This window comes from Herpailurus yagouaroundi, unplaced genomic scaffold, assembly GCF_014898765.1.
Source record: "Herpailurus yagouaroundi ecotype Mexico unplaced genomic scaffold, PumYag 100, whole genome shotgun sequence".
Classification (NCBI taxonomy): Eukaryota; Metazoa; Chordata; class Mammalia; order Carnivora; family Felidae; genus Herpailurus; species Herpailurus yagouaroundi.
In genome coordinates, this window is record NW_024412391.1 from 32,212,350 (window position 1) to 32,239,828 (window position 27,479).

At 37.8% G+C, this 27,479-nt stretch overlaps 1 protein-coding gene across 7 annotated transcripts in view; it reads left to right on the forward strand.

Moving 5' to 3' along the window:
• Positions 1 to 27,479, forward strand: part of DOCK4 (dedicator of cytokinesis 4) — a 436,196-nt gene that overhangs the window by 350,086 nt on the left and 58,631 nt on the right. For all 7 annotated transcript variants that reach the window (XM_040472219.1, XM_040472215.1, XM_040472222.1 and 4 more), the window contains exons 27-31: positions 4,855 to 4,949; positions 14,032 to 14,107; positions 16,133 to 16,233; positions 17,733 to 17,791; positions 25,686 to 25,834. In XM_040472219.1, the coding sequence (XP_040328153.1) occupies positions 4,855 to 4,949; positions 14,032 to 14,107; positions 16,133 to 16,233; positions 17,733 to 17,791; positions 25,686 to 25,834 (480 nt within the window). The remainder of the gene's footprint in view (positions 1 to 4,854; positions 4,950 to 14,031; positions 14,108 to 16,132; positions 16,234 to 17,732; positions 17,792 to 25,685; positions 25,835 to 27,479) is intronic.

The following is a 27,479-nucleotide window of genomic DNA, read 5'->3' on the forward strand; positions in this document are numbered from 1 at the left end:
TTCTGGTACATAGAGAGCAGTGAGTTTCCTGTGCTTTGTTGATTATGACTTTTCAAATAGAACTGTGGGGATCCTGCTTAAATGTGATATTATACATGTTCTGGAAGTTAAGTACAGCACTATTAAAACCTTTCATTGTCTCTCATATACTGGCCCACTAGCTTTCCAAAATTATATCTGATCACGTCACAGTCCAACTTTAAAGCCCTGAGGATTTCACATTCCCTGTGGGACAAGACCCAGTCTTTGCCAACATCATCCCTATCTTCAGTCTACCTTACATTCTCAGTATCCTCTACCCTCTACTCTCTTCCAAACACATCTCACTCTAGCCACTTAAAATTACTTGGGTTTAATTCCTCCGAATCTTTTTCTTTTTCTTTTCTTTACTTTTTTATTATTTTTTTTTAATCTACCTGAAATGCCTATTCCACCGCTACTCATTTGCATTACTTAATTTGTACCCCTATTAATCCCTTCCCTGATTTTGACTCATTCTGTAAAATCCAGCCTAGGAATCTCTTTCTTTATGAAGCATTCACAGAATACAGTGCCCACCACCCCCTCTTCGTGATAACATCCAACATTGCCTTGTAATTGTTGTCTCGACTCCTTGATGACTGTGCTCTGTGAGAATAGACACCATGTCTTTGTGTCCTAAGCACAGAGCCTGGAATATTATATCTTTGTTCATTGAAACAACCCTCTCAGTAAATGTCTGCATACCTCACAAACCGTCTTTTTCCATATGATTATTTCAGCTTATAGTCTTTATTATAGAAAAATAATTCTATAGCTCTTGAAGACTGAAGACCACTTGGGAGTTATTTTTACATAATGTGCTTATTCAACTTTAAGGGTATGAATTTCACTGTGATAATGATTATTAACACCCTTTATTTGAATTCAAACTCCATATCAAGGGTGTTACACATTTGAAATTTGTGGCAAATTTTTAAAATAATATTCTACTCTACTTTAAATCGTAAGTAAAGGAAATGTGTTCCTAGAAGGCTCTGTCCCTGTTCATTGCTTTTGACACAAGGAGACTGTGTGCTGGTCTATCTACCTGGTGATGCTTTATTTTCTTGAGTTCTTAATTCACGTTTCATGGTCTCAGAGTTCTGTCTCCTGTCTCTCACTAATTCTGTTTCATAAACTTAATTTCTATCCTGTGCTGTTCACATACCACAGTCTTATGTGTAAACACAAAACAATTTTTTGTATGATACAGTCAGAAAATGAATGTAAAATACATTTAATCTTCTCCCACATCTGCATGAGACCCCTAATGGCCTTCTCATCGCCCTCAGGGTAAATTTCCACGTTCCTTACCATGAAGAATGAGATTTATTTACCTTTTATTTATCTTTATTCTATATATTTATCTTTGATCGGTCCCTATCCATCATCTGTCAGCTTTTGATTTTTCCCTTATCTTTCACCCCCATTTCTTGCCACTCCCCACTACAGTCCAGACAGCCCTGTGTTGTCTCTTGCCTTTCAAGCTTGGTGCTCTTCCCTCTACCTGGACTACTTGGTCCTCACACTTCCCTCATTGGTAGCGCACACATGTTGTCTGTGGTTTTTAGATACACATTCATCCCGCCCACCAAACTGTAAGCTCCATGAAGGCGGGTGTCACATTCAGCTGATTATGGTATGACATATCGCAGGCCCTCCAGAAATACTCTTGCATGAATCAATAACAGAATGTATCTTACCCCACTAGGTGTAACCCAGCATCTAACACAGTGCCTGGTGCTTTAGAAAGCACCCAATATTTATGGATGAATAAATGTTAGTGATAATTTTGAAAATCACAAAAAATTGCTCTTTCTTTCTTGTCTTTTGAGAATGGAACTTTTTATCATTTTGGTTTTCATATGAACTTCCTTTCTTAAACCTCTTGCACTGCAGAAAACGTGCTTCTGTAACGTACCACCTCTCTGTTTCTTTTTTTTTTGTTTTGAACCTTGATTTGAATAAAACGGGCAATGCAGTTAAGTTACCATGTTGTGCTATTTGAAGTAAACAAAAAGAAACTGCTCCCAGGCTACCAATTTTCAAACAGTGGCATATGAAACCCTTATTTCTTGCTATCCAAACAGGAATATTATCGTACCAATGTTCTTTTTTTAAGTTATGGGAAAGATCTGTTAGTTATTGTCATGTGTGCAAAATAACTTCATATATCTATGCAAAAGTACTTATTCTGTGAAATGATCAGAGCCGAAAAGTATTTAGGGAAATACCGCTGTATTTGGGGAGGGCAGGCAGGAGGGTGGTGTCAAAGAATCTAGCGTTCAGATGTTAGTGCTTTAAGTACTGGGACTGAGTTTGAAATGATACCTGTTACATGGCAGTTGACAATAAATACTTACTGAACTAAATTACATGTAAGTGCTACAGTGGAAGGTATTTGTGTTACCATCTGATGAAACATTAGCCTACAATTTAGACATAAGGAAACATTTTTGTCTATTATATGAATAGATAAGTGATCATATTAACTTTTTTAAATCACCCCTAACCACAAGGGACCTTAAAGGTCCCACATTTTCCAAGGATGAGAACTCACTTCCAGGCAGATCAAATAAATTGCCAACATCATTGAGTTAGTTTGTTGCAGATCCAGGATTAAAATCTAGATTTTCTGATTGTTAATGTAATGTTCTTGTGTTTTTATTGTAAGATTTCCACAATGAATGTGTTTGGCTCTATGAAGGTAGGTGAAGCTTGCGTGGATACCATAGAGAGCTATTTGAGATGCCAAAAAGTTCTCTCAGGGCAAGTAAAGATTTCTGTCAATACACGAGCATTGGCACAATGTCACATGCTGCCACACTTTTTATTTTGTGAGATAACTGGGAACAAGAAAATGAGATGGCACAGAAACAGGTTGTCTGTCCCCAGCTCCTATACCTGGAATAACTTTCCCTTCGTCCCCAGCACTGCGAAAGAAGAACAACCAAAGTTGCCAGCCCAGGAGGTAGATACCCTGCCTCCTGTAGCCACTTTTTCAGTCACTTTTTTCTCTGTGCAACCGAAATCCCTCTCTCCTACCTTCCCCCCTACAGACACCCAAGCACGAAGGGTGCTACCTCCATTTTCCAATTGTCTAAAAGTTTTGAGGAGAAAAGATGAAATTTCAATGTTATAGAAATTATTTCAACATTCCTAAGTAATTGTAGACTGTGAGATGTGACTTCCCACCTTCATGATTTTTTTTCTATCTAAGCAAGTGCAACAAGATAGGAAACTGAAGTAGGATCAAATTCTTTGAAAGGTAAATGCAAACATTTTTGCATTCCGTTTTTTTTTTTTTTGCATTTTTGCATTCCGTTTTTGGAGGAATTATAATAGATTCATGTCTGGGACACCCAAAAGAATAAATTGAAAAACTTTTTGGAATAAGTTTTAGAAATGCATCAAAAAGGGCTTCTCACAGTTTTAGTATGCTAATGACCTATTTTCTCAAGAGAGGGCTAGAATGTGAAGTGTTTCCCCGAATGATCTGACCTGCCTTGCAATGCATTTGGGAAACTCTTCCTACATAAGAAAAATCTGGCCATTTAAAGAAAAGTGACCTACCGGGTGCATTTCCACATGGTACATACTACATATCAGTCTATGTGTGTTGATGCCAAAGAAGCTAAAATAAATCCTTGTCAAAATATTTATGGGCTTGATCAAAGCTGTTAGAGTATGTTAAAAAACCACACACACATACACACAGCCACCAGATGTTCCTGATATTTTCAGATTCTAGCTATCTCCTCATCATATCAATGACAACTGTAATCTTATATTCAAGCAGCTTACACGTTTAACATAGTGTGTTGTTGGGTTTCATATATAAAACTCCTGTGTTTGTTTGTTTGTTTGTTTGTTTGTTTTAAGCATCACCATACTGTTGACTTAAATCAGATTGGCAGCGAGATGTATTTTCCTAGCATTGCTTACGGTTACCAAGAAATCTTTGTTTTCTAGTTAATAAGTCTAAATAAAAGCTAGATTGAGCCAATTTCTTTCTGATTGGGCACGCTTTATGTCACTCATTACATGTAGTGTGTTATCTCCTAGAGTTGCCTTTAAGTATAAAATGCTGCAACATTTGGGATCCTATTACTTGTAATGTTTTAAGAAGAGGTATTTCTGTGTCTGGAAATAGCCTCCTGTCAAGAGTGTTTCCAGGTGATGGGTTTAAGGATAACATCTTAGTAAATACCACTGCCCTCTGACATGACACTCTGTGAAGAATTCTTTGACACTCATAGCTACTAAGCACTCACCACTGGGCTCGGCCTAGCACACATCCTTATTTGAGTGTATTCCGCATAGCAAGCTCAGATTCTGTAAACCTACATGCATACTATTAATACTATATCTTCAGAATGCCCTCTAAGAAACATGGGTGTTTGCTGAAAATTCTTTTTAATGAATATAACTTTCTAAATTTTGACACTTAAAAGGAAGGATTGTTGATAGTTCTCTCGATATGAGAAGTTCTGATGTTTAAGACTATAATAAAAGAAGAGAACATATTTGCCTGCTAAGCCAGTCTTCCCCTTTATTTATAAAACCTAAATGCTTAGAGCTTGTGAAGAGGAATGAAAAGCCATTCCCACCATTTATGAGAAAGAAAAGAGAACATTTGGGAAGAGTAGCAAACCACTTGGGTGTTGAGAATGGGAAGGGCGATGATTCTTTCTCCTGGTGAACTATGAAAACATGGCTCCCTTCTCTGTAGTTTCTTTGGAAATGGTAACAACAGTGCTGCGCGTGTGTGTGTGTGTGTGTGTTGACAGTTACAATAACTCAGTAAAATGGTCTATTTCCTTCCTATCCAAGGATTTTCTGCTGCAGATATTTACTGTGTTCCGAATATTGATACGCCCAGAGATGTTTCCAAAGGACTGGACTGTTATGCGCTTGGTGGCTAACAAGTAAGACATTTAAATTGATGACAATTGCAGCTCATTGGAGAGGAGGCACAAAATGATTTTTTTTTTAGTCTGATCTCAAATTTGAAAGCTTCAAATACAGGGATTCTTGTCCTTTGTCTCTGAATTAACTTGTCTCACTTTTAAAAAAGTATTACTATTCGTTTTAAATAGGTGATAAATGAACATAGTTCAAAAATCAAGTAATATAACAAGAGTATACACTGAAAAATCTCACTCCCACCTCCCATATTTATTCCTTACCCCCAGCCTGTAATAACCACTTTTATTTGTTTCTTGCATGACCTTCCAGTGTTCTTTTCTGCCTGGCAGGTGCGTAATACAGCACGTTGCTTTTTCCCCTAAAAAATCCTGGCAGTCTTTCCACATTAATATTTAGAAAGCCCCTCATTTGTTTGTTTCTTTTTTCTTTGATAGTCGTATCATGTTCTATTGAGTAGATGTACCATTGTTTATTTAACGAGCCCTGTTGCTGGCCACTTGAGTCATTTCTAATCTTTCTTCATTCATTTTAACTCAGCGGAATGTATTAAGTGTCTACCATGTACTCAGCACTGGGAATAAGATATGACCCCTGAGTTGGATACATGAAGATTGAAGTTTCTTTTATACAGCCAACTGAGAAGGCTGATAGACTACTGAAAATAATGCTCTCAGCAAAATTCAGAACTAGAGAAGACATTTGGGGAGATATTGACATAAAGATGAATCTCTGGAAGTTGACAAAATTGGCTTGTATTAGGCACATCCAGGGGGAAAAAATCAAACATTTGACGTCAGTACTAGAAGGAATAGGAGCCAGGAAAAGAGATTAGAGGGCAGCCAGAATGGCAGGAGCTGTCCCAGAGAATACAGTGTCATGGCTTTATCTGCTGTCATGCTTCCTGTCTCTGTCATCTCAGGATACAGAATGAAGGTGAAGTTCTTCAGGAAACTGGCTGATCTTTACTTCCACACTTGTCAGTTACCCTGTTTCTTGAACATTCTTTCTTTCAAGTCTACGTTTGCCTGCTTCTCCTTCCTCCTCTTGTCCAGCCCCGAACACCTTCACATTCAGGATAACAGTTGAATTCTCCAGGTGTCTAGCCATAGGCCAGAGATACCATATGTCTTCCCCAGATGCCAGGTATGATGGTGGTAAGAGCCACAGTAATATAGGGTTTGATTTTGATAAGATGTGCCTAATATGGCTTCTGCTGCAGTCTACATTTATAGATGTGGAGGTGTTAAAATGATGTGTTAAAAACTTGTGAAGTAACAAATAGTATAATATGGCATATTATATTTTACATAAGTACAGAAGAAGCTTTTCCATTTTGAAGACTAATTGAGATTCCTGAAATAGCTCTCTTTAGAATTTAGCATATTTAGTTTGATATCTGTGAGTAGAATCACATATCTTTTTGTCTGGATGTCCGGAAGCCACAGATTTAAATGGGAACTATTTGTCATGTATCTGGCCTTATTACCAAAGATCTACATGCTGGGTACATGCAGAGGGCTATGAAGTAGTCCAGGGAGCCATCTGGGAAGAGGTCCAGGCTGCTGACATCATCATCATGCAGCATCATCATTTGGTCATCATGTCTGCCCTGTGTGCACAGGGATATTTTGCCTTGAATTAGAATATTTAATGGCAGAAATTCAAACCAAAGATAAATTTGACATTTTGTTCCTTATGCACACAGGCTCTGCTTGAGCTTCCTGAAAATCGTGACCACAATGTGACTTTTTTAAAGTAAACACTGTCTCTCTCTACTTCACCTAAAAATCTACACTCCGTTTATGAATACTTCATGGTCACACAAATGGGTAACAGACTTAGAAGTATAGATTCTGCTTTTGAGTAAACACACAATGTTCTATATTTTTATCTGGTGCTAATCAAACAGGAGCACAGTTACTTTGAGATGAGCTCTGTGTAATACATTTAAACAGAAGATACTCCAAAAGCAAATCCAAGGAAAAGGCCATCAGCCTTTGCTAAATGCGATGACATCATGCCCTTGCCACCCAAGTCAGTGCTGGTAAGAAGTGAGCACTGTTTTTCCACTGGTGATGGCAAGTCCGATCTAATTTGTAGAGAGGGTTCCAGGGTCTGGTAGAACTCCTGCAGAGTTGAAACAGACACTGCTCTTTGCCATTCTGCTTCCCTCTCTTCTCCCCATTCAACTACCCTAGCCATTTCCTGTTCAAATTATGAAGCCATATGAGATTTTCCTTGCCTTATGAGTGCAATGTGTTCCAGAAATAAGCCTTCAGCTCTTCCTGCTTTATCCATACAGGTATTAGCCATGTAATATTGGTAGAAAACTAAATTTCTGAAAGATGTTAAGGATATTTAAAATATATTGAAGAACGTACACTGGAAAGAAAACTTTATCACTTTGCTAACTGTGTAGAAGCAAGTTGGAGGAGCTAGGTCTACATCTCTCAGGTTGACCACCTTTCTTCCATGGTGCTACCTTCCTTAGATGGTTTGATCAGGGCTCCTCAAAGAGGCATTTTGACCCAAACTCCCACTTTTACTACCCACTATGTGCTTCATACATGCCAAATTGATAGTAACTAGCTGAGAAGTCACACTGCCCTACCCTCGAACTCAAAATATGCATTCTTTTATGTGCCGATCCTTTCTTCCTGTGTGTTCAAGTAAGTTAAATGCCTTTAACTTTCATCTACAAACTGTATTGTCCCAAACCATGTAGCTTCCCTGCTTTATGTGAAGTCCTACCAAAAGCTATGACCAGACTCTTGGTGATTAGTACGGTCTTGTGTGGTTTATTTCCACCTGAATGTCTAATATTAGGTAACACAGTAACTGCATCCAGGCTAAATTTCACAAGGATAAGACATGTGACTCTCTAGCTTGTGTGCAAAGCTGTATTGTGCCCACTGTTAAGTTCTTGGTAGATGTTTCTGATGAGAACAACTGCTCAATTTGAGAAAGAAGGAACATAAGGGAGATGAAAATTAAGTACCAAAAATACAGGACACTTTGAGACAAGCTTCTTTCCACCCCCTTCCCATACACATTGCAAAATACAGTACAAAAATAAAGTCACAGTTTTATACATTTTCAAAGAGATAAATCTTATAACAGACTTGCTGCTGAGGAAAGTAAAAACTTCTGGCCTACGAGTTGAAATTTCAGGTCCTTAATTTATTTATTTTGTGTACATGGTGGCTTCAAACCTAGGATACATTTTCTTTTGTGCTTTTTCTCATCAAACCCTGAATTATTTAGTTGACTATTACTATTAACTAATTTAGCTTTCATATGAGATCTATGTAGTGAATAGGTGATTTATGGAATCAAAGATTCTTAGGGGAGGTCATTCATTTCCTGACCCATCCATTTAGCAAATCTTTTTTGTTGCCTACAGTATAAAATAAATTCCATAAAAATAGAGCACAGTTATTTGAAGATGTTTATGAAAGGAACTTTGTACTGGGATTGGAGAGCTCTTTCATTAGGAAGTCAAACTTGAGCTGAAAGCTAAAGCAGGAGTTAACAGGTAGACAGCAAAGGAAGAATGTTCTTACCAGCAGGAATAGCATATACAAAGGCCCTGTGGTCAGGATGAATGTGGCACATTTAAATGCACCAAAGGACTGTTACTATGGCTGAAACATGAGGAGAGAAGGAACCAGTAAAGATGAGGTGGGAAGATGAAGACAGGGCCCAAATATTAGGGAGTAGAGAAACATGAAAGAAACCAAGAAGAACCAGTTAGTAGCTTAATGCAGCAGTGCAGGTAAGAGATGCTGATGGCTTGAACAGGTGGATAGCAGTGAAGGTAGTAAGAAGAACAATTTTTTGAAGATAGAGATGACCTAACTTACAGGTGACTGGATGTGGGTGGAAGAGAAAAAATGGAAGATGGCCTTTAGAATTTTGGCTTGAACAAAAGGATGAATGGTGGTGCCATTCACTTTGGTGGGAAATACTGAGAGGAACAGCTTTGGTGGGGGGGGAGGTGAAGAATCTTACATTAAACAAGTTTGAGATGCTCTTAGATATCCAAGTGGAAACATAGAAGAGGAAGCTACCCATGCTTATATGGAGCTGAGGGAAGGGGTTAGGGCTGATGATGTGCATTTGAGGGTCACCAGCATATGGATGGTATTTGAAGCCATGGAACTGAATGAGAGCACCCGGAAAGGAGTGTAGACTGAAAGGGGGAAGAGTACTTAGAACAGAGCTGTAGAGGATACTGCTATTAAAGGTCAGGGTATGGAGAAGCATCCAGCAAAAGAGACTGAAAAGGAGCAGCCTGTGATTTAAAATGAGAACCAGCAGACTACAGTGTCCTGTGAAGTAAGTATTTCATGAAGGAAGGAATACCAAGAACTGCTGGGAGGTTGAAGATGATGAAGACTGGCAGTTGACCCGGGATTTGGCAGTGCGGTGTAGAGATTGATGACCTTGACATGTGCTGTTGCAGTGGACCGATAGAGAAAGCCTTATCAGAGTGAATTCAAGAACAGGTAGGAATTGAGAAAGTGAAAACAGTAAATATAAGCCACTCTCTAGAAGTTTTGCTGTGAAAGGAAGCAGAGAAATGGGACTATATCTGGAAGGAATTAGGAGACTAGGACCCTTTTTAAAACATGGAATTATATAGTATTTTGGCTTATAGATAGGGCTGGCCCAGCAAAGACAGAAATACTGATGATACTAAAGAAAACAGGAATAAGTGAAGGAACAACTTGGGTAGGCAAGTGGGGATATCGAGAACTGCCTGTTCCCTCTCCACAGTCAGCTTGCACTGGAAATGACACCAACCATGTAGGCAGTGCTTTTTGTGGTAAGACTTTCTCAACAAAAGAAGCTCTGATCTCATGCACACAAAGAAATCCTGACCTTAGCTAGGAGCATTGGCATAGTAACAGGAGGGAAGACAGGGTATGTGATAGTGATGATGAAAAAGTTGGATGGTAGGGCAGCTGATCTGTTAAGCACCCGCCAACACCACTACCACTGCTTTTTGTTCGTACTGGTGGTGTTTTTCTTTTAGAGTTATAATCCTTAAACAATTTTCCTGTCCAGGGGAGAGAGAAGATACTGATTTTTGCCAAAACTATCTATTAGTAAGATGAATGTGCCACACTCAAATAGTTATGGCAAATATTTACACAAGAACTTCCCACATGGTCCCTATCCTGGTGAGTTGGGAGGAGCTGGCAGGAAGAATGAATACATGAAAGGGAAGGTTTCCTTAAGATCTGAGCCTAACAGGCCAAAACTGAGGCTGCTGACATGTGAGTGACTTTCTGCCACTAGTGCTCAGTGGAGAAGGTCAAGGGAGTTGTTAACATCCCTCTCTTTCAATCCTTGTTCCATTCTTCCTCACCCACACTACATGCTTCCTTGACTAAAAGCAAAAGCACTTGGCTTCCTGCTTTCTTGTTTTGGCTTATGTTGTGCCCTCCACTTGGAGTGTCTTTGCTTCTGTTCTTTAAAATATCTTTCGAAGGGGTGTAAGATGTTTTACAAGCTTCTCATTTTAGAATTACCTACTACAGCAACCAAGGATAACAAAGCATAGGTTTAAATATAGTTGTGAGGCTACAATAGAACTTATTGTGGACTAGACCCTTGGTGAAACAGTGGTTAACAAGGCCAAATTCCCTAAACATCACTGCTCTCCAAGTCCAACCCGTCTGTCTTGTCTTCTCTCTGCAACACAGTCCCCAAAATGAAACAGGGTAATCAGGTGCATGAGAATCATCTGGCTGGGCCCCACCTTGAACTCAGCAGGCCATGGGTGGTGGTAAGGCCCTGAAGTCTTATGAATACTTGAGGTGATTATCATGCGCTCTGAAGTTTGAGAATCACTAGCTTAGATCAGTCCCCTTGATGGCCTTCCAGGATTTTCATCTGCCCCAAGTGTCTTTGTGTTGATCCCTTCTGCCCTCATTAACACACCAGACTGTAGGGAAGTTACCTCCACGAATAGATTTCCTGAGGTTTTCTGTGTGTAAACATTGTTGTTGTTGATACCTAGTTTATCCACAGAGGGGCTTCTCCCAGTCCAGGTATCATTTGTGGAGGTGGGCTTTTGCTTGAGCACATTATCATCTTGGAGTAGTTTTCAAACTGACAAATCATGAGAAATGGGATTTCTATAGCAAGGAGAGAGCGTTACTTAAAAAATACTTTCGAAATGCTAGAATCAGGTGGCAACTGAAAATCTTGAAGCCATAACTTTGACTTCCTGTGCACTGTTTCCTCTTTTATGTGTAAATTTTATTGTGCTGTGCCCACAGATTACAGCTGTCAGAAATGATCCTTGTGGCTGCCTTTCTGTGGCAGATATCAGTAATTTGACCATTTGTAGTAACAGATTGCAAACCTTTCTTGGCTATTGAATTGGAGTGCTGAGATTTGAAATGTCCTTAATATTCAGAAACTGAGTCATGAGTAAAAGAATAAAACCAAAGGAGCCACATGATTTTGGATAAATTGGAACAAGTAAAGAAAGATCCCTAAACACCACAGGTATCAACTGTGATGAAGGAGCAATAATGCATAAATGCCTTCAGCTGGCTTGGGGACCTGTGTGCCAGGATACTGACTCAGTGCTGAGTTACCATAAAAAGCTCTCAGAGCTGCCTCTGTGTCTTGGGCTGAATGTTATAAGCATAAATGAAAGGCATTTGAAGTAGACTCATTTTAGGTCTTTCTAGCCCAGAGGAGTCTTACTTTTGGAGATCTTACTCTCAGCATATCAAATATATTAAATAGATCCACAAACCACATTTTACTGAAGAAAAAAACAATTTTTACATTTTGCTTTTTAAACTACTAGCCTACGAGTAAATTATTTAACTCCAATTGGTTGTGATTTCTCAGCATTTCTGTACAGTTGGGAATTCTTGTGAAGATTTTAAAAGTAACCTATACTTTTTTTCAATACAGTAGAAGTTACTGAAATGTGAAATTGAACATTTAATGAAATCAGTAATGTTGCATTCTCTGGAAGTGTAATTAACCTTTTTTAGTTTTTATTTTGCAGTTTAAAATTTTGATCCCATTCTATTTTTTCAGGTCTCAGTATTTTCCAAAGCTCTTCAATAGCATTCCGTTTTCTGATAATTAAGCTTTAGTTTCATAAAATAAGTTTTGGGTAGACTACTTTCTTTGGACATTTTAATGATTTCTTCAGTTGTCATCATTACTTTTGCTAGTGGCTACTGAAAATTGCCACTTTATGCTATTTTCAGGTGATTTCTGTCTTTAATAGGAAATTCACTGATGATACCCTGCTGTTTTGGGGGTTGAAGACACCATAGGACTTTGCAATCTCATAAGGCTTTGCTTATACTTAACTTTCCTAGTAAGGCTCGTTGAAAGATGTAATTGACATATGTAAAATGAACATGCATGTACCACAGTGCTTGCTCATGGTAGAGCAGGTACCCAAGGCATGGTGGTTTTCTGCTCTTTCCCTTTCTTTACCCTGAGCTTCACATTCAGTCATTCAACCCCTTAGTCTCATTAATACTCTCCTATCCCAGGAGAAGGCTCTAATAGTGAGTTTTCCAGCACATAACAGTAATGAGCCTTTATGTCCCTCAAAGACTGCAAATACTCTTCTGGTTAGTAAATATCCTTCTAATCTATGTTTCACCAATAGGATAATCAAGGTGTGAAGTTGATGGGGTGTTGTTTCATTTTATTTGGGGTCATACAGCTCTACTCTTTGATTACAAATCCTGTGGTGAGAACTGGAGTCCGATCACATCACGAACTCCCATCAGGCATGCATCTCAGCAAAGGCCAAGGAGGTTTCCGAATGTCAACCATGTATATATACCATTTGTGTATGGTATTTTGGGGAGTGGCCTATCTCGTTTCAGCATAATTCTGTATGTAATATGAAATCAACTGGATATGTATTCAGTTTTGGATGTCAACTACTATAGCTGTAAAAAGGAGCAGGTTTTGAACAAATTGCATAAGTCTAGAGTTAACCAAGAATGCTCCCCAAACCCTTCCCTTTTACTCTCCCCAGCAAGCTACATGTGGCTGCATGTGACTCCTTGTCAGGCCTCCCCTACTTTCTATAGCCCTGAGATGCCCCATTCTCTGAGTTGCTCTAACAGCCCCTGGCAGTTTCATACAGCGTAGTGCTGGGTTATAGACAATTTCACAGTCTGTAATTGTTTCTGTAGTGGCATTCTGTCACCAAGAGAGAGGGAGTCTGCCTTCAGGAGCTCTTGCATGCCCCCTAATACCTGGGACAGGGGAAACAGAGAGAAGACCTATAATAAATATTCAATATATTCTTTCATTTTATCTATTTCTTCTTTAGGCTCCATTTCTTTATCTGCATTTTTTTTTTTAAAGTGTGGCTTTCTCCCATGTTCATCAAACATGGAATATTATATTTGAAGTAATCATTTTGCTTTCTTCAGAAATTAATAATACCATAAAACATCAGGAGATTAATGTATTTCTGCCTGAGTTGTATGAATTCATAGATCTTTGTATCATTTTACAAAGAACTTAAGTGATTGATTTTTTTTTTCTTTTTTTACCTGGTGTCCCTTTTCTCTGTTTCAAATATGAATTATCTAATATTGTCCCACATTGGGGGCGCCTGGCTGGCTCAGTCAGTAGACCAGGGGACTCTTGATCTCGAGGTCATAATTTCAAGCTCCATGTTGGACGTAGAGATTACTTTTTAAAAAATTAAATTAAGGGGCCCCTGGGTGGTTCTGCCGGTTAAGGGTCCGAATTTGACTCAGGTCATGATCTCTCGGTTCATGAGTTCAAGCTCCGCATTGGGCTCTGTGCTGACAGCTCGGAGCCTGACACCTGCTTCACATTCTGTGACTCCCTATCTTTCTGCCCCTCCGCCATTTGCTGTCTCTCTCTAAAAAATAAGTAAACATTAAAAAAAATTTTTAAAAAGGTACATGGTATTCAAATAATATTGTTCCACACGCTTTCTATAGGGTTTCTTTTATCTTCATTGCTTTTTTCTTATCTAATAAATGATTTTCACTAATGCAAAGTTTTGACCTTAAAATGTTCTTTTTTTTTTATCACTAGTGTTATTATTACAACAGTTCTATACCTGTCTGATGCACTTCGTAAGAATTTCTTAAATGAAAACTTTGATTATAAGGTAAGTATCAATCTGGATGACTATCCTGCCTGAGCTGAAATCTTTTACCTTGTACTTGAGGAAATTATCTAATGTATTTTCTTGCTCTTAACAATAGGAAAATAAATTTATTCCACCTCCCCTATACCCTAAATTTATCTTGGGCCATTGTAGTTTTCATTATGAATAATATTCGAAGAGTTTTCATTATATTTGTCAACAAGTTAGGGCTTTTATCCTGCTTGTCAACCTACTGGAAATCATAGTGCTTAAGAGGAGGTAGTTCTGTGTTGTTACTATAAATTTTCATTCGTCTTTCCTGTATGGTCCTTATGTGTGACAAAGGGAACTTAGAACATACGTTTTTAAGACATTTTTTAAAATAGACTTTATATGAAGAAAATGTTTACAAAGTCAACACTTCAGTTCCTTTACTTCTCCATCTTCACTTTTTTTTAGAATGAATTAAAAAATACATTGAAAGATAGGTAAAATTCTCTAAGGCAGAACTGTCTATACATCTATAATTTGTTATGCCTAACAATTCATGATAGATTATTTTTTAAATGGGAAATGATAAATGGTAAACCAACATGGGCAGTGGCTATTTTGGCTTCCCTTCTTAATGATATTTTATATTTTGGGCATCTTTATTTCTTATTCTTTCTAATTAACATTTTTCATATTAAACATTTAAGAAAAGGTCCACATTTGGATAATTACAAGGTGTTTTAAAAACCACAAATGCAGTAAAGACCTTTGAAATTGAAAGGTTGCCTAATATATCTTTATATCATATCATACAATAATAAATAGATCAAAATATCATGATCACAGCTTTACTTTTTTTTATGTTTGTTTATTTTTGAGAGAGAGACAGAGACAGAAAGAGAGACAGAACACGAGTGGGGGAGAGGCAGAGAGAGAGGGAGACACAGGGTCTGAAGCAGGCTCGAGGCTCCAAGCTATTAGCACAGAGCCTGATGCAGGGGTTGAGCTCACGAATTGTGAGATCATGACCTGAGCCAAGGTCAGACAATCAGCCAACTGAGCCACCCAGGTGCCCACAACACTCCTTTTTAATACTCAAGTTGTTTCTGCTATTTTATTCTTATAAATTTCTCTATGTACCTTCTTACAAAATCAAACTTGGTGTATGTCTCTAGTTTTGTTTTTTGTTTTTGGATAAACATCTGTAAGTGGAATTGTTGAGTTAAAGGTTGTATCAGTTATATTTGATTGCTTATGTATGCCAACCTGGAATTATCGACTAAATTAATATTTTGTGAAGCATCTGTTCTTGACTTTTGTTCATTATTTTGCTTAGTTTTATCATATTCTTTTTTGTTTGTAAGAGCTCTTTATATATAAAAGATATTTATAGTGTTTCTCCTACTTATTTCTAATTGTACTTGGTGTCAGTGGAGAAGTAGTGTCCTTTCATTATGTCATGTGTTTGGGTTAAGTTTATTTTGGGGAATTTTATTCTGATCTCATTCTGATGCTGTTTTTAATGTAAGAAAACTTAGACAAAGATTTGTCTGGGCAGGGAATTTTTATATACTGTCTGAATTTAAAGTTGTTAGCATATCCAGAGAAGTGTACGCCTTTTTTTTTTTAATTCTCCATTAAAAGGAGTTCCAAAAATGAATTCTTACAGGAATAAAGTAACCCAACTTATACCGCAGCTTCCGTGGAGATACTCAGACATATTATAAGAGAAACGAAACACCTACCATTTAACATATACCAGAGAGCTTATGAAACCTAGGATACGGCATTGGCACAGTGTATAAATAGATAGTGTTTATTTGCTTTACTTCTTTGTTCCAGCAAATTTCAAGCATATATACAAGTAGAGAGAGTAGTGTAATGAACCCCCATATACCCATATCCAGCTTCAACTATTATCAACACAGGGTCAATCTGATTTCAACTATGCCCACATTCCTTACCACTGTTGAAGCAAAGCAAAGATATAATGTCGCTTAACCTGTACATATTTTTGTAACACTATAGTATTTAAATATTTTGTTCTCGTTCTAGATTTGGGATTCCTACTTTTACCTCGCAGTCATTTTTATAAACCAATTGTGTCTACAGTTAGAGATGTTCACACCTTCCAAAAAGAAAAAGGTGTTAGAAAAGTAAGTAGTAGTGTATCACTGGGTGCAATTATGAGGCAAATCAAATGTTGTGCCTTTAAAAGGGTGTTTAGTTCAAGTGATTGTTAAATCATGTCCATAACTGGAAACAACAATGGAGAGGCAATGAACAAGAGGACAAGAATCAGTCTTTTCTGGAAATTTTGAACTTACTTACTGTCCTCAGTCTTTCAGGAATCAGTGTACTATAGAAGCAAATACTAGGTATTTATCCAAAGGATACAAAAATGCTGATTTGAGGGGGCACATGTACCCCAATGTTTATTGCAGTGCTATCAACAATAGCCAAAGTATGGAAAGAGCCCAAATCTCCATCGACTGATAAATGGATAAAGAAGGTGTGGTGTATATATATATATATAATGGAATTTTACTCCACAATCAAGAAGAATTAGATCTTGCTATTTGTAACAACATGGATGGAACTACAGTGTATTGTTCTAAGGGAAAGAAGTCAGTTAGAGAAAGATAGATATCATATGATTTCACTTGTGTGGAATTTAAGATACAAAACAGATGAACATAAGGGAAGGGAAGCAAAAATAATATAAAAACAGCGAGGGAGACAGACCATAAAAGACTCTTAAATACGGAGAATAAACAGAGGGTTGCTGGTGGGGTGTTGAGGGGGGTGGGGGTATGGGCAAGTGAAAGAGGGGCGTTAAGGAGACACTTGTTGGGATGAACACTGGGTGTTATATATAAGTGATGAGTCACTAAATTCTGTTCCTGAAATCATTAGTAGACGATAAGTTAACCAACTTGGATTTAAATTAAAAAAAAAAAAGTGTAGGTTAAAGAAATGTCTAAAAAGTATAGGTGAAATCAAGAAAAATGTTGAAAATAATGACATTTACCTTACATATTTATTAAAAGAGTAATAAAGTGGGGAATAAATAAAATTAAAAATTAAAAAAAGAAATAAATTAGGGGACAGATCTTTTTTATTAAAGGATTTATACAAGAATTTACATTAGAAGCATTATGACACCTACATTAAACATCTTTAATTAAAAACATAGTGCCTTTGGGGCGCCTGGGTGGCTCAGTCAGTTAAGTGTCTGACTCTTAACTTCGGCTCAGGTCATGACCTCACATTTTGTGGGTTTGAACCCTGTGTGAGGTTCTGTGCTGGCAGTGTGGAACCTACTTGGGATTCTCTCTCTCTGCCCCTCACCTGCTCAAATACCCTGTCTCTCTTTCTTTCTCTCAAAATAAATAAACTTTAAAACAAACAAAAAACATTGTGTCTTTTATTTTTATTTTTTTAAGATTTTATTTTTTAAGTAATCTCCATACTCAACATAGGGCTTGAACTCACAACACCGAGATCAAGAGTCACATGCTCCACCAGCTGAGCCAGCCAGCCACCCCCCAACATAGTGTCTTTTAATTCACATTGATAGTTTATATCTTAAAGAGACACAAATACCTTTTGTTCTGAAGGCTTTGTATCAGGTTTGCTTTTTGTTTTATTTCAGGTATGGTGACATGCGCGTCACAATGGGTTGTGAAATTTTCAGTATGTGGCAAAACCTAGGTAAGTAATGGAAAGAGAAGCCACCTCCATTGTAGTTGATCACTGTACTTTTAAGTGTGCAAATGAAGGACAATTTACCAATGATGGCGTTTGAAACCAAGTGTCTATATCAATAGTTATCATAGAAAGTAATTGATATTTTGGAATTGAATATGGTTATAACTAATTTTTTAAATTGGTACCTGTCTGAAAAATCAACTTACCTTTGTGTGCTTCATTATTCATGAACGATAAATTTTATAATCTACCAATGCTCCAATAATACATTTTTAGCAATGAGCTAATCTTTCAGAATTTGGGATTGTAACAACTCAAAATTTCTAGAACTCTGAATTGAGGCTATGAATCATAACAAATTTAGAATTAACTTGATGGAGCATTGGCTTGTGCACCAGTACTCTTAAAAACTTGACAGCATGGATCTATATCATAAAGAGTATAGCCGAAGGATTTTAAAGCATCTGCAGTTGCTAAGATACTATTAGATTCCGTTTTGTTAATGACACAGCAGATAGAGCGTATTACTATAGTAAATTGTTGACCCTGACCTGGTTGCATGGAAAAGAATAATATTTGGAACATAAATTGTTTTACAATCTCATTGGCATATGGTTTCTTTATAGAGATCCAACTTATTTAATTTTGTATGCTAATTGTGCAAGTTTATAGTATTCATTTACTATTACTGCATTGTAAATTTCTCCTTGCAATTCATTAAAGTGATGGGCTTATTTGAATTGAATATGTAATGATCTAAAAGTATCTTTTCTCTTGGGCTCATCCAAGCACAACTTGGAAATGGCAGGATTTGTTTTCTGTAAATGAAAATAGAACCATTATCATTTTACTTCATGTGACAGAATGATTTTTGACCAGGATCTGTATATATACATAGTGATATTCATAGCAATTTGAGGAAGGCTTGTTACATATAATTGAGCCCCCTGTTCAGTGCTTGCTGGTAATTTCAGCAAATAAGTGAGTTAGCATCTTGAAAGCAATCTCCACCTGTCTAAGGCCAGCTAGAAGAAGTCTATGATGTATCTTTAGATTCAGCTCAAAAATAGCATCAGTTTGTCTTACTTGATGAGTACCCCTCTCAGTCTTTATGTTTTGTTAATTCTTTGTGGTGTTTTTCGAAAGCAGATAAAGCCCTGTACTGCCCATATTGCATTTGGCATTAATTTAACAAGATGTTTTCCAAAGAATGCTGCATTGGAATGCTGTTGTGGTTGATTAAATCCTTGTCAGAGCTCAAATGATAAAACCAGGACAGATTCGTTTGAGTTACCAGAATGTTAGAAAACATGGCAGATTTCCCTTTTAGATGAATATTAGCCTTGCTAATGGTTATGTGGTTGTTTCCACATAAATCTTTACTCAAGCCAGGATAGCTATGCACTTAGGGCCATGACCATGGGCTTGTTAAATAAAGCTGGTGCCTTTAGTCTGCCTAATGATCTCATGATATACTTGATAAACTTTTCCCAGCTATTTTGTCCTTAAAACAAAAATATTTCTACCTCTCTGGTTTTTGTGTTAAATTATTTCTTTGTTTTGCTCAAAAATCTAGACAATGTGGAAAATCTCTGGAACATATGGATCCCCCCAACACATGATCATGTCAGTAGTCTTTAGAACATTGGTACTCAAATGGACCTGGAGCCCCAGCAGCATCACTGGGAGCTTGTGAGAGATGCAAATGACCTGGCTCCACCCCAGACCTACTGAAACAGAATCACTGGGAGTGGACACAACTGTGTTTTAATAGGTTCTCCAGATGATTTTTGACTAAGGATTGGAAAGCACTGCTTTAGATACTATCCCCTTTCTTTGTTTTCCCAGCCGTAAAGACTAGCTCTAGCTTAGTTCTAGCAGTCTGTTAGAAAAGGCTCATTATACTCAATACAAATTCCCAGCATGACATAGTTCAAATACAAGATGAGGGTAAATTTTCACCTCATTCCTTTGTTTTTGTATTATTTCCCTGGAGTTGTGTCCTGACTTTTCTAAGACTTCCAAAACATAAGGTGAATTTTAAAGGTCACTGCTATTGTACAACAACTAGACTTGGGAAATGTTTAGAAGTGTTAAAGCCTCTCTTGTGACATGAATTTTTACAAAATGATAAGAAAAATTAAGGATTCGCAGTGCTATTTTAACACCCCTTAGAGACCTTAATTCAGCTTGTTACTTAGGAATCTGAAAATATATTTATTACAATTTGGTTTATGGAAGATGTCACATTGAGTGTTTAGAATGCTAAAGATTTCAGATAATTATAGACGTCCATTTCTTAATGGAACAGGCCAACAAATTCAATGTAACATAATTCATAAAGCCCTGGCTATGTGCAAGTTATTTGGAGAGATATAACAAAAAAGGTCCATGTCTGTACAGAGCTTAGTTTTAAAATGTTACATTTTAAACCTTTTGTCCAGTTTCTGTGAGACAAGAAAAATCTTGATAAAAACCAATCACCATGTTTTAGTAAAGCAAGTAAGCTTTATGATTTTATAAATCAAGATCCTCAGTAATTTTTAGTAGATACAAAAAACGCTAACTTTTAGGGGCGCCTGGGTGGCGCAGTCGGTTAAGCGTCCGACTTCAGCCAGGTCACGATCTCGCGGTCCGTGAGTTCGAGCCCCGCGTCGGGCTCTGGGCTGATGGCTCAGAGCCTGGAGCCTGTTTCCGATTCTGTGTCTCCCTCTCTCTCTGCCCCTCCCCCATTCATGCTCTGTCTCTCTCTGTCCCAAAAAATAAATAAACGTTGAAAAAAAAATTAAAAAAAAAAAACGCTAACTTTTAGAAAGTAAATTGCAGAAAGGAAATAATACTCAGAGTAATTAATACATTTTTGGCCATTTGAAACTACCCAGTTAGTCTAATACAGAAACAAAATTTTACTGAACAATTATTATTATTATTATTATTATTATTATTATTATTATTATTATTATTATTTTAGACAGAGGGAGAGCTGGGGAAGAGGGATGAAAAGAGACAATCTTAAGCAGGCTCCATGCTGAGCATGGAGCCTGATGAGGGGCTTGATCTCATGACCCTGGGATCATGACCTGAGCCCAAATCAAGAGTCACATGTTCAACCAGCTGAGCCACCCAGGCGCCCCTGAACAATATTTTTCAATCAGATTTTGGTCATTAATATTTACGTAGAAGTGTGGAAACTATCTCATATGCTAGGAACAAATTGGTTCTTCCATTCTGTTGAGGACAAGGAATAAAGGGCACATGTAATTTTGTCTGCTTTTAAGCACAAAGCTGTACGATTTCCGAATCTGATCATTATATCCCTAGATTTACCTATGAACAATGGACCATATAGCGATTATAGGTTTAATTTTTTGAGGAAATGCCATACTGTATTCCACAGTGATTGTACTATTTTACATTCCCACTAACAGTACACATGAGTTCCATTGTCTCCACATCCTTGCCAACGCTTGTTCTTTTCTCTCTTTTTCTCTCTGTCTTTTTGAGAATTGCCATCCTAAGGTGTGTGAGGTGGTATCTCCCTGTGGTTTTGATAAAATACTTTTGAAGAGTAAAGACCAAGTAGTGAAAAGCGAATACCTTTTCTTAAATGTGTTCATTTCCAAGTGGAAGGACTGTCTTTCCCCTGTCAAGACAAGGGGAAAGAGAAGGGGGAGGGCATAAATCCCCGCCCCCCAATTTTATACATTAGCATTATACTTACAAGAATAGTGTACAAAGAAAGAAGCTAGTCTTGACTACTGTGTCCCACCTTTGGCATTCATCATGCTTCAAGGTTAAGTTTTTTCTTGCTATTTTTAGTTGAACTAACATTCTTACTAAATATAAAGTGGGCTCTTTTTTCCACATTTGCAAACACAGCGTCTTGTAACTGCTGTAGAAAAATCAATACTTCCCTAACAGGCTGTTCTGTGCCCATAAATATAAAACTCCAGCAGCCCAAGTAGCAGATGCCCTAAATACTTCAAAACAAGACCATGTGGCTGACAATTAGAGATGGGGAAAGTATACTAAATCTTCAGTTTAAAAAGAAATCATTTAAATAAAGTTTATTTTGCTGTTGTCATACATAGCTCAAAATTTTGCTTTGCTGATTGGGGAAGAATTAGGTTTACTATAGTGGAGAGCCTGTTCAGGTTTGCATAGGGTCTGTGTTCCCAGACTATGTTTTCAGCAAATAAGGCTACCTCCATGCATTCCTGTATAGTGATTTAAATGTAGGTGTGGCCTGTCTACTGTCAGTAGAAAATCAGGCTACAAAATAGACTGTATGGACTTAGTTGGATTGTGATTAAAAGAAACCAACTATAAATGACATGTTTTAGGACCATCAGAGAAAGTTTAATTTAGGCTGAGTTTTAGATTAAGGAATTATTGTTTGCCTTTGTTAGGTGTGGTAAAGGCATTGTAATCCTGTGTGTGTGTGTGTGTGTGTGTGTGTGTGTGTGTGTGTGTAAATAATAATGTCCTACCTTAAAGATGCTTACTGATTTGCATACAAGTAGAATGATATATCTCAGACTTGCTTTAAAGTACCCTAGAGGGGGGAAAATAGTTGTGGTGATAGACGAAACAGGATTGGCAAAAATGTAGATAATTGTATGGGGCACCTGGGTGGCTCAGTCGGTTAAACGTCCGACTTCAGCTCAGGGCATGATCTCACAGTTCATGGTTCGAACCCTGCGTCAGGCTCTGTGCTGATAGCTCAGAGTCTAAAGCCTGCTTCAGATTCTGTGTCTGCCTCTCTCTCTCTGCCACTCCCCCACTTATGCTCTGTCTCTCACCATCTCTCAAATAAACATCGAAAACAAGTTTCTTTTACAAGTAGGTAATTGTTGAAACTAGATGATGTGTATGTGGGGATTTGCTTTACTATTCTTTATAATTTTATGTATATTTAAGGTTTTTCATAGTAAAAAAATGTTTTATTGAAGTATAATTAACATACAGTCATGTTAGCTTCAGGTATACAACATAGTGATTCAGCAATTCTGTACATTACTCAGTGCTCCCCAGGATAAATGTGGTCATCATCTGTCACCAAACAATGCATAGTAAAAAATTTTTCAAAGAAGAAAATCAGGTTGTAAAATGTCTATAAATAGAAGACTTTTTTTTTTTTAAAGGAGATTCAAAAATACTCGGGCAAACAGTGATAAATAAAGTAAGTGCATGCTAATGCTGTTGTTGATTAGAGAGGGCCAAAGGATGCCAGGCCCAGGAAAGATTAAAAAGGAAGATGATAATGTTGCAGCTCTGAATCTCATTTCACCAAGCCAGGGAGGACTATTCAGGCTAGCAGGGAATTCAGTTTTATTTTGTCTTTCTTGCCACTTCTATTACCCCTCCTCCACACATACCCAAAGGCTGTGCAAAGATTTGGTGTCTTACACAGTCTCAAAACTGTGGGGAAGCCCTCCTGGTTACTGGTTACATGATGCATATATGGTCCCTTCAGTCCATGGCTCTGTGAGGGTATAGCATCCATGGTAGACCTGGAACCTCTGAGGCCATCCCCTAGGGGCAGAGTCATGGAATGGGTGTAAGGCCTGCTAATCTCAGGATGGGCTGGAAGTCTCCTTCCCTGTTTCTCTTTCTTCCCCTCTTTTGCCAGAATATCTTGAATAAGCATTGAGTAGGTTAGGCTTTTCCAAATGACAGTATGAGTTTTTGAGTTCAGGTTGCTTCTGCTTTCTGCCCTGATAAAAGCAATCCCAAAAGCTGGCAGCTAGTTCCCTGCTTGAAATGTGTGTATTGGGAGGATGGGGGAGATACAGGGAGAAGAACTAGGGATTGACACTTCTCTATATTCTGCCACAGTGAGCTTGTTCAGTCTTGAAAGGACTCATTCTTTTGGAGGAAAGTGTACAAGGTTAGATTAATAAGGAAGTTTCTTCTGATGAATAAGAAGGAGGTGTTCTTGCTTGAATGAGGAGGACTAAGGAGTCCCTTGGGAAAGATAAAATGGTACCTGGATCACAAAGAAAGGTAGGAGAGCAAAAGGAATTATAAGCCAAGTTTATTCCTCACACATAATGGGTATGAATAAGTAATTAAGAGATGGTGAGAAACAAATTACTTTTAATGAAACCTGAAAGAGAAAGGAAAAGACTGTGTGGTTTCAGTGTTGGAAAGGATAGGGACTTTCAGATAGGCTGGGGGGTGTGGCTTGTGTCCTGCTAATGTCCCTAGCATGGAGGAAAAGGGATGGGGAGCCACATGGTGAAGATTGCTGAACTATTTCTAGGCACCTTCCAATCGCAAAACGCAGTGACTTTACAAACACCTGCTTGGGTTTGCCTGTCTTTGATCTCATCCATCATTTCCCCCCACCCCCATCTCCAAATGTTTCCTTTCATTTTCTTTTAAAAACCCCTCTAAAGCCAATATAAATTTAAAGTCCATATTTGCACCCCGGATTTATATATATCCAAGCTCTTCGGCCACACTCATGCCTTCTAGTACAGAAAACAAAATAGAGAAAATGATAATTAATGCAAAGGTATGTAACTCCAAAATGTGCAAGTAACTCTGAATGGTATGAATTTGTGTATATTTGACTCTTGCATAAAAAAAGACTAAAGGTAGAAAAGAATAAGGGGAAACTATCTTCTTGCATGAAGCCAGCTCCCTTCTGCTTGGCTTCCTAACCTGTTCTATGGGTTTTAAATGATTGCTTTCAGTGTCACATGCTTCAGATGCTAAAAGTTAGTGCTTATTATCAAAATGAAACTCTGAGATTTAACATAGATGATTAGTGTAATGAACTGAAGTCAACACTCATTTGCTAGATGAAATCATCTGTGTCCACCCCACCCTCTACCTTCCTTTCCTCGGAAGTATCAGTACCATACCTTTGTGTACTTTGGTAATTATACCATTTTGAGTTCACTGTCGTTACACTGTAATCTTTTTAGAAAATTGTTACATTCTTTTTTTTTTTTTTTGAACTACCATTTACTTTTTTGTTTAGGCTGTGTGTTTATTATGTTTAAAAACATAAGAAAAATTGTATGATGCATGGACCACTTTTTTCATATATAAAAAGTGCCTATTATTTTAACCACCCAGAGATAATAACCTTTGTGGTTAACATTAGGGGATAAATCTTCTTGACTACTTACCACTACATACATACACACACACACACACACACACACACACACACACACACACACACACACGTTTCGTCTTTTTAACGAAGGAAGTACCCATCCATACTGTATTTTACCTTGCTTTTTCTTTTTAAAAATTTTTTAACATTCATTTATTTTTGTGAGAGAGAGAGCGAGCGAGCAGGGAGGGGGAAGAGAGACAGAGAATCTGAAGCCGACTCCTGAGCCATCAGCACAGAGCTCAATGCAGGGCTTGAACTCACGAGCCCTGAGATCATGACTCGAGCTGAAGTCACTTAACCGATTGAGCCACCTAGGCACCCTATGCCTTGCTTTTTCGGTTAATCGCATTGAGAAACTTGGCCTGTTTTCCTTCCTAACCCTCATTTTTAGTGACTGCATAAAAAATTCAATGTGTGACTATATAATAGTATACATAACCAATTCCTGATGATTTAACTTTTGGTGTCATTTTAATTCATCATTTTTAATTTGTGGTGTAATTTTTAATGGTATCTTACAGCTTTTTTTAACTGTGAAAAAGTAAATCCCTAGTTTTTTAATATAAAATGATGGAGAAATATTAATCAACATATGGAAATTTACTGTTTATATATCTGCTTAGGGAAATATATTCTTGCCTGGAGAGACAACTCTAATTGCATGTACTCCTAGCAATCATTTTAAATAAATTGAACAATATAAATTTTCTGAAATCTTCTTAAGATTGATATACTGAAACTTGAATGTTTGATTCAATTTAGGAGAGCACAAGCTTCATTTTATCCCTGCCTTGATTGGCCCTTTCCTAGAAGTGACCTTGATACCACAGCCAGATCTCCGGAATGTCATGATTCCTATTTTTCATGACATGATGGACTGGGAGCAGAGACGGACCGGCAATTTTAAACAGGTAGGTGGACATGCTTCTCAGAACAGTTGAAAGAGTCTCAGTTCTGCTTGAACTTCTCTGAGCTACCAGATTCCACTCTGAGTTGGGAAATAAGTATCGAACAGGCTTTCAAGGGACCTAGATTCCAGCCTTGCCTGCCTTCTCCCGTTCATATGGCCTTGGTCACCTCTCCAGTTCGTGTTCCCCCGAGCCCCTGTGGAAGCCCTAAAATCCCTTTCAGCTGAAAAATTCTGCAACTTCCAAGTCTTTGTTAAAGAGCTGGCAGAGATTCTTTTTGTTCCCAGTTGGCCACAACACAGAGGAATTGGAAGGTTAACGATTCTTAAAATCATTGGCCTCTCAGTGGTTCACACACTGCATTTGGTGAATGGCTTAGTTTTGACCATTTGGTGCACAGAATGTTTTATTGCTTTTTGCTTGAAGCATTGAGAATTAATTTAAACAGGAAGGCAGTGGAAATTCTTGCAAAGGAGATTCTGAAGAGATGAGCCTATCATTTCTCGTTGACTAGGTTCTGCTAGGTCTGCTCCAGTTTTGGAAAGAATAGATGTTTTTATTACAAAATCAGATCACGTAAGAAATCAGCTGATTTGCCATGCCAGGTTACTCAAGTTAGAGATGGTAGGCTTCCTTTCTGTCGGCGCTGTCCCGCACTAACTTGTACACGCTCACCTGTTTGGAGGATCTGGCGCCCCCTTCATGCTTCTCCCAGTGAAGCCTCTCTCAAATTTTAGAAATGATTGTCAACGGTCTGAGCAAGCTGAATGCATACGCAGCACCCTCCCACTGCCGGAAGCATGGCTTTCTCCTGTATCCATATCTACGTTTCTTTTCAAGAAAGCTAATCACCGAACAAAAGGCTATTTTAAAATTGTTCTCGTGTGGGGGGGGGACCCCACTGTCCTTTCCTTTTGTCTTCATACCCTTATTAGAATTTGATTCAAAGGAATAACTGAGCTTAGTCCTTTGACAATGTCACATATCCCTCCCAATCTGTCATTGCTTACCTCTCTCTGGCCATGCAGGGGTGTTTCATTTTCTGTCTCTGCTGCCTCAGACAGATGAAGGGGCTATTTCTGCTTTTTCTGATACTCAAGGCCTAAAGGATTTACATTCTCGAAGATATAAATGTTTTGACTACAGTTTTTCAGGAAATATGTCCTTTCTCTCTCATGTAGCTTATTGCTGACTTAGAATATTTCTATGGATCTACCATCTGTACATGGATAAGGCAAGTTCTCATCTTGAGCAGAGAGATTTAGGGCAACCTCGAACTGTTTTGAGAAAGAAAAAAAATATGAAACACATCAAAGATTTAAATTAACGTCTGTGGGTATGTTACTCTGCTAATGTTCTTACACATATAGTGATTTTTTTAAAAAAATAAATAAATAAGTAGGACTTGCCAGTTTTTATAGCTCTTAAAAAAATTCACATGTTTAAGTGGGGCTGCAAGCATTTGTGTTTGAGTCAACAAATAGATGTCTTTGGTGGCAGCAAACGCTACCCTGCCGGGAGTTTGAAGTTGTGCTACTCTATCTAAATTAGCCCCTAGAATTCCAAGGGGATATCTGCTATTAACCGCAGCTTATGATAATGTTGCTTTCACAAAATTCGCTGCCTTTTCCCTTGCAGACTTGAGTAT